The 8,229-nt window shown below is 39.5% G+C and overlaps 1 protein-coding gene across 1 annotated transcript; it reads right to left on the minus strand.

Moving 5' to 3' along the window:
* Positions 1-672: 672 nt before the first annotated feature.
* S100P (S100 calcium binding protein P) lies at positions 673-6,726 on the minus strand. Its single transcript, XM_030564276.1, has 2 exons — positions 6,589-6,726; positions 673-822 (listed from the first exon to the last, which is right to left on the minus strand). Exons 1-2 carry the CDS (start codon positions 6,724-6,726, stop codon positions 673-675), a joined length of 288 nt encoding a protein of 95 aa, XP_030420136.1.
* Between the last annotated feature and the right edge of the window lie 1,503 nt (positions 6,727-8,229).

Here is an 8,229-nt window from a genome sequence, read left to right on the forward strand (position 1 = left end):
CTAACAGATGTCTATTAGTCTATAAGGTGCCACAGGACTCTTTGCTGCTTATACTGCTATAACTCTTTTCCCTTCCCAATTGGGAATAAGCTATCCTGATACAAGCACCTTTATACTGATATAACCACGTCCACACTAGGGAGCGTGTACCTCATAGACCTTAACAATACTGATAGTGTTAAAGTGGTACGTCCTGGGTGTGCAGATGAGCCCTTATCCTAAAATGTTGTAGGGGTAAGGCCTCAATCAATTGAGGCTCAGAGGATTGTGGCACAATCAGTGCACTGCAGCTCCAACAGCTGTTATCCTTAGGGGACCTCTGGGATGAAATTCTCCATTATAGACTCATAGACTCTAGGACTGGAAGGGACCTCGAGAGGTCATCGAGTCCAGTCCTCTGCCCTCATGGCAGGACCAAATAAAACAGAATTTTAAAAACAAAGGGGTATAAACCACGTTGTTGTTTTTTGAGAGCGAGCGAGACCAATAAATATATGCCACGAGAATGCTAAAACTAGCATTTTATTTGAAGGAGGAGAAACTTAACATGCAAGACAGGGAGTGAACAAAGTATGATTAAACAGTATTTCAGTACATGGAGCAAATAAAGCTAGCAATAACATTAGCATATGGAATACAGCAAAAGACCAGCTTCTTATGAGCTGTTTTACATTATTTGGGTCCTTTCTGCTCAAAATATTTATGACAGCAGCAAGTCATGGCTGCCACAAAGATGACAAATTCATTGAAGTCTACTTCAGAATCTCCATTTTCATCCAGACCCTTGAAGAGTTTGTCAACAGCTTCCTTATCTTTCCCCGACTAAAAGACAAAAGAAACAGTAAATAGTGAGACATGCAATTTATTCTGAGGTCCTAAAAGCAGCAACAAAATTGTAAATTACTTGAACGATAGGAATGATGTAGTGTGAATCCAAACATCTTAGTATGAGCGTGTGTAGGGTTTAGGGGCACCACCTGGTCCCTGGTGAAGAAAGTGTTAACCTCAGCTCAGTTTCTTTGTATCTTTCCACAGGTGATTAAGGGACTAACTATAGATTAGTTGCTTAGTATCAGAGGGTAGCTGTGTTAGTCTATATCCACAAAAACAACAAAGGGTCTGGTGGCACCTTAAAGACTAACAGATTTATTTGGGCATAAGCTTTTGTGGGTAAAAAACTTCACATCTTCAGATGCATGGAGTGAAAACTACAGATGCAGGCATTATATTGTGTTTTGCTTCAGTTAACTTGTTTTGATTTCTGGTTAGGTTCCTTTAGGAAAAAAATCCTGGCTGACTTCCCCAGGGCTTTGTTTCTGCTGAGTCATTCCACCAGTTCACAGTAGGATATGCAGAACTTTGGAACTCTGTGTTATGTTAATACAAGGCTCTGTAATTTAATCAGGATAGTAGTGTAACTTGTTGATCTTACTGGAGAAAACAGAACAATACTTGGAAGACTATGGGGCCCAAATCCTCCTGTCATTGAGGTCAATGCCAAAAGTTCCATTAGCTTCAAATGGAGCAGTGGGTTCATAAAAGTTGTGTGTGCGCGTGTGCGTGCACACACATTCAAAAGGTCTGTGACCCAAATCCTATCCTTAAAGGTATTTTTATGTATATAGAATGAATAAATAAATGCTGTAGCTATCAACAAATCTATAGGTGCATATACTGTACTTGCTTTAAAAACATGTTTAATGATCAAACTTGCATAATGCTAAAGATGCTAAACAAGATACTCCAACCCCAGCTAAAATCTTCACACCTGAATTTAAAAACATCCTTTCGCAGCCTGCTCCCACCACCAAAACCCCCCCAAAAAAACCACACCTCTTAATAAAATACGTGTTTGAAATATAGTAGAAGGTCAACAAACAGGCTCTGTTGGGCCAAGAGTGGGAGCATTAAAATAAGGCCTCTTCTTTGAGAATAACCTGTATGCAGCCCCCACATGTGAACATTTTGGGATTGTCATCTTGAGTGTTCCAGTTGATGTTCGTGACTTGAACATGTTAGTCACAAGGAGCTGTGCACACACAAGGCAGACTGAAGCATTAGTAAAGCAAATTTTGAGTTATGAGATGAAAAAATGGTATCCTAGCCATGTCCTTTTGTTTTCAGTCTATCATAATTTAAATTGACCAACTTGTTTCAAACTGCCCACAACAATTCACCTCTGGCTGAAATTAAACATGACAATTTCCAGGAAAAAAATAACTTATTTTGAGAATGTTTTGAAGATTTTTTTTTAAAGGATTACCATAGGTCTTCAAGCTTGAGTAGAGCTGGGTGAATAATGGAGCCTTTGGTTTGCTGGCCATTTCAAAAACTCTGAAACAATGTGGTAGGGTCAAACAAAATTGAAATGTTTTATTTTAATTTTGTCCATTTTAAAATGTTTTTAAATTTTTAAATAAAATTGAGGAAAAAATGTTTAGAAAAAATGTAGAAATGGAATGTTTTGATTTTTCAGATTTTTTAAAAAATTAACAATGGAGCCAAATAGGCACAAATTCATGAAACATTTTGATTTTGCAAATTATGCATTTTTCACTAAAAAAAATAAAATAAATAAATTTCAGTTTTAATCTGCACCCTGGCGATGATTTGTTCCAATCATAGAATCATAGAATATCAGGGTTGGAAGGGAGTGCAGGAGATCATCTAGTCCAACCTGCTCCTCAAAGCATGACCACTTTCTAACTAAATCATCGCAGCCAGGGCTTTGCCAAGCCTGACCTTAAAAATTTCTAAGGAAGAAGATTCCACCACCTCCCTAGGTAACCCATTCCACTGCTTCACCCCCCTCTAGTGAAATAGTGTTTCCTAATATCCAACCTAGACCTCCCCCACTGCAACTTGAGACCATTACTCCTTGTTCTGTCATCTGGTACCACTGAGAACAGTCTAGACCCATCTTCTTTAGAACCCCCCTTCAGGTAGTTGAAAGCAGCTATCAAATCCCCCCTCATTCTTCTCTTTTGCAGACTAAATAATCCCGGTTCCCTCAGCCTCTTCTCATAAATCATGTGCTCTGGCCCCCTAATCATTTTGTTGCCCTCCACTGGACTCTTTCCAATTTTTCCACACCTTTCTTGTAGTGTGGGGCCCGCAACTGGGCACTATGAATTTAAGAGGATGCAGTTTTTATAATAAACAGAGGATGGCAGTAGAGACCTGTAAAATATAATTAACTAAACTGGTTTTGTTGAAGCTAGATTTTATATAAATATGAAATTATGTAAATATTGGTCAGTTTTACTAAGTATTTTAAATACTTAACTTCAGTGAAATCTGAAGGGCTTGAAGAGTCAGAGTCTAATTAGTTCAATAGTCATTTTATTTTTCATTGATTTAATTTTTTTTTAAATAAAATGAGATATTATAACCTGAGATATGCCAAAAACTCCACCAGAAATTCAGTTATGTGAATAGTCCTGGCTGAACAATATATGATCAAAATTTTGTTCCTTTTTATTTTTTCAAATTATCCATAAACAGATTTAATTTTAAATTATTCAATTAATTATTTGTGCACCCATGTCCATACCCAGGGTCCTTGGTGGGTTGTACTGGGGCAGCTAGCTTGCACTGAAGTCCATGCCACCACATCCTCACTAGTATTATTATCCATACTAGATTAAAGCTACCATGGATATGCCTACCTGTGCTACAATTACATCTTAATTTGTTATGTAGATGAACACAATAAAGCAGAGCTCTTGCAAATAGCTGAAGCCCTGAGTGATCACTGAACATCACACACAGATCTTAGTGCTCTAAGAATGCACGCACAGTTGTTTGGAACTTCAGTGTTGGGTGTGTTCAAAATGGAACTGTTTTTGAACATTTGGCCGTAGGCTGTGGCAATTAATGGGAAAGATTTTACATTTAGGCAAACAAATGTAACTCCTGTGAGGCACCAGGGTGTGTGAAAGCAGAATTTGGCCCAACAGCTTTATGGAATTTTTAGTGATATAAAAGAAATGGAAACAATCAAGAAAGAACGTTATGACTTTGAACCAAATCAAATTGTTATTGTACAAGTAAAGTGATGTGCAGTAAATAAGGAGAACCAATAATGAGAAGTGAAGTTAAACTTTTGCATTTACATCTTGGGAAGTTAACACACATTATGGGTGGTGATTTTAACATTTGTTAATTTACAAGAAAGATTTTGTGAATTTTTAAAAATAAAAATGTATTTTCTCTTCTAACCTAACCTTCACTAACCTTTGCTGCTAAATAGTAATCTTTCTTTTAAAAAAACCCAAACCACTAAATCTGGAAGCTGAGTCTGAATACTGCGATAAGCAAGCCATAGTAGGGATTAAACTCAGCCTAGTTCAGCAAAATGTGCATTAGCCATCTATGCTGCAGAGACTTGTGCAAGACTTCAATAATCCCCAAAATGATACAAGGACACTGGCCACAGATACAGGCATGCTCCCATATTGCAGTATCTTGACCTAATGGGCCAAATTCTTCCCTTACATATGCATGCCTTATTGCTCAGTGAGAACAAGGTGTCTATATGTGAAGCCATGATTTCCCTTTATTGAATGAAGTTTGATAAAAACAAGTCTGTATAATAGTCTAAAAATATATGAATGCAATTAAATTCAAGTCAAGTCACAAATTTTAGAAAAGGATTATTGGTGGGTATGGCCAAGTTCAAACATATTATTTGGAGTTCCCCAGAAAATGATAGTATCGATAGTGGAAATATTTCTGTTTTCTAATTGAAAAGTCAAAAGACATGACATTTTTTAGGGAAGGAAATTAAAAAAAAAATTCCATTGCAGGGGAACTGAGGTGGAATTTTCCAGCTGCCAGGCTGACAGGCTATTGTCAATTTCAAAAAGTTGAAAAAAAATTTGGCTAGGTTGGAACAAAAGTCTTTGCTTTGAAAGTGAAATTGACAAAAGCCTTCAATCCCAGCTGCCTGAGAAACAGAGAACTGGGGCATTCAGCTTTTCTGGCCTGGGGGTGGGTGTGGGTGTGAGGGAAGTGGGGAGACAGAGTTTTCCAGCTCTCTGGACCCTAGACCGGGGGGAGGTGGGGAGACTGGGGGCCTGGGCTCTCTCTCTCTGCAGCTAGTGTTGGGAGGCTGATAGCCAGAGAGCAGAGAGCCAGGATGTCCAGCCTCTGCAGCCCTTCTGGAAAGATTTGTGAGACAGGAGCCTTCCAACAGGGAAGCAGGCAAGCTGTCATTCTGATATTCCCAATAGAAAATTGAAATTTTTCATCAAAAGTGAATTTTTCTCACAGGAAGTTTCAGTTTTGTGAAAAAAGGTGTTTTTAATTGGAAAACCATTCTGACAAAATTTTTCCAACCACTTCTAATGTTACTGTTTTCTAGAAAATATCCTTTGCAACTTAATGTTTTTAAAAATGGTAAAAATATCATGATACCACATTGCAGAGTGTGGAATACTTGTCTACACTGACACTTTACAGCGCTGCAACTTTCGCACTCAGGGGTGTGAAAAAACAGCCCCGAGTGCTGCAAGTTTCAGCACTGTAAAGCGCTAGTGTAGACCATAGCTATGCCCCTCATGGAGGTGGTTTTTTAAGAACACGCTGTGCCACGACTACAACAGTGGCAGCGCTTTAACGTTGCCACTGAAAACGTGCTACAGAAATAGATGAAAAATACTTAAGAGCACATTCTGATTATTTTAAAATGCTGTTATCTGAAACATTTTCTTTATTTCTTTCCCTTTATTTGTTATTGAGAAGGACACTTCACAAACAGTTCTTCCAAGTTCATCTACTCTGCCCAGTGCTGCTTAAATACCATACTTGTATACATGCCCTGATATCACAGTAAGAAGTGTGGTATAAATGTCTAGACCAAGAGACTCCCCATTTGCTGTCAATATATTCAATTGTTAGCATCACAATCCTTTTTCACATCAGTTAATTGAGACATCATATGGGATTACAAATTCTGTTGGGGAGTAAACAGCAGGAGCAGATGACTTCTGAAGAAGTAAATATTCTGTTTAAATGCCATTACCCTGAAAACTAGAGAAAGGAATAAGAAATCAGGGCTGCTCAGAGGATTCAGGGGGCCCAGGGCAAATCAATTTTGGGGGCCCTTCTATAAAAAAAAGTTGCAATACTATAGAATAGTGTATCAGAGGGGTAGCCGTGTTAGTCTGGATCTGTAAAAGCAACAATGAGTCCTGTGGCACCTTATAGACTAACAGATGTTTTGGAGCATGAGCTTTTGTGGGTGAATACCCACTTCATCAGATGCACAGAATATTGTATTCTTGTGGGGAGCCCTGTGGGGCCTGGGGAAAATTGCCCCACTTCCCCCCCCCCCCGACAGCCCTGTAAGAAATACAGAAAACCTGACAATGAGTATTGATTCTGACTACTGCATTCAGTTTTGTGATCTGCATTCACTTTCAAAGCAACACTGTCAGCATGATGCACAAGAAAAGGTCCCACACAACTTCCCTTAACAGTAATGATTTCTGTAGCCCGAATTTCTCCACACAAAGCACCAAAAATGTCTCTCTCCATATTGCTTTAAGTCTATGACAGAGAAAATATACTGAACCATCACTTTACCGAGAGGAAGTTGGGTAGCTCTTTTTCCAGAAGGGTCTTTAGTTCTCCTTTGGTGAGGGTTTGCTTATTGCCTTCAGCCCCGGAATACTTGTCAAAGACATCAATGATCATTCCCATTGCAGTTTCCAGTTCAGACATCTTTGCTAATGGATTCTGGCTTCCTTCTTTGCGTGAGTAGCCTCTGGCCCTCCCTTAGAGAGTAGAGATTGAACGGGTTCTGGGGTGATTTTATAGCAGTCACATCTCATGGTTACACAGTGAGTGGAGCCAGTTAGCAAATATCTACACCTTAAGCACCGCTTTTCATCATCTAGGTGCAGCTTGAAATCAAATTCCTTTCTAAAGAAATTCAATTCAAAATTCAAGCTTTATCAGTAGGGCTGAGCTGGAACAATGATTTATACATCACCATAAACCAGCCACTCCTTCAAGATTAAGTGTGATTCAATTTAAGCTTTTTAATCAGTAAATGGCTAACAGCCCAATCCTTAAAAGAATGTATATTGGGCCTGCAACGGTGAAAGAGCAGCAAATTACTTCCTACTCATTGCAAAGGGTGGCTATAGAGATTCTGATAGTTGCCATCTTTTTCAAACGACAACCAGCTGAGTGGCAGAGTTCTGATGTGTACAAGGGCCTGGGCAGTCGTTTAATTGAACACAGACTGATATATTGCACTGATGATGTATCAACATCTGGGCCCTTGGACAGCGATGAGATTAATCTTTAAGTGTCATGAAACTGCTGAGTATTGGCCTACATCAGCAGCATCAACAGAGAGTTTCTCTTTTCAACCTTACGGCATCACCACCTGTTCTAAGAGACGAAGACACACCAAAACTCCATAGTCTTCATTGATTCCTGATCTCCTCTGTAATTCACTTGAGGAGGCTAGTCCACATTTTTTTAAATGTCAACTGACTTTAGCTACTGTATCTCACAGATTGATTTCAGGGCCCCATCAAAGCAGCTGGATCCTAGAGGAACATTGAAATGGATGGAGCCTAAAGGAAGGTTTCAGAAACATTATCTGTAGAAGACCCCTGGCTCTGGAATTCTGTCACCTGAGATTAAGATAAACCTGAGTTTTGCTGTCTTCACTGCAAAGTTTACCTCTTTATGATTGAGGTTAGTTATGTACAGAATAATTTATAAGAGTGAGCAGTTTTTTTTAATTGAGGGAATTTCAAAATTAAATTACTCACAGAAGTTTATAATTGGTTGTACATCAGCAAGTGCCTTTGGCATGTCATCCACAAAAGATCATAGAGCAAGAAGATCTAGCACGGGCACATTAAAAACTAGTGATGCTGAAGCCATCCTGAAACCAGAATGTAACTTTCCTTATCACATCGCCCTTGTCTGTAATTTTGCATATCCTGTATAACCATGAGTGGCATGTGACTTCCACGTCTGGGCTTGAGCACTAGAAGCTCTCTAGAAGTGTGTGTGTGTGGGGGGGACACTGGTGCCTGGACCACGACCCCTCCCCCTGCTCCATTCTGAGACCCACCTCTGCTTGGCCTTCTCCACCCAAGACCCTGCCCACACTCCATCCCCACTTTGCCACAGGGCCTGCTCCTGTCTGGCCCTCTTCCCTGTAATTCACACTTCTCTTTCACCTCTCCCAAGGGGTCCCAC

The sequence above is a fragment of the Gopherus evgoodei genome, chromosome 5 (genome assembly GCF_007399415.2).
Source record: "Gopherus evgoodei ecotype Sinaloan lineage chromosome 5, rGopEvg1_v1.p, whole genome shotgun sequence".
Lineage (NCBI taxonomy): Eukaryota > Metazoa > Chordata > Testudines > Testudinidae > Gopherus > Gopherus evgoodei.

What these genes read in the sequence shown, in the direction of transcription:
- S100P (XM_030564276.1), bottom strand. Translation starts at nt 6,726, where the DNA reads ATGTCTGAACTGGAAACTGCAATGGGAATGATCATTGATGTCTTTGAC. An exon ending in AGCTACCCAACTTCCTCTCG is followed by an intron (nt 823 to 6,588) that starts GTAAAGTGATGG and finishes TTTGTCTTTTAG; the next exon opens with TCGGGGAAAGATAAGGAAGC.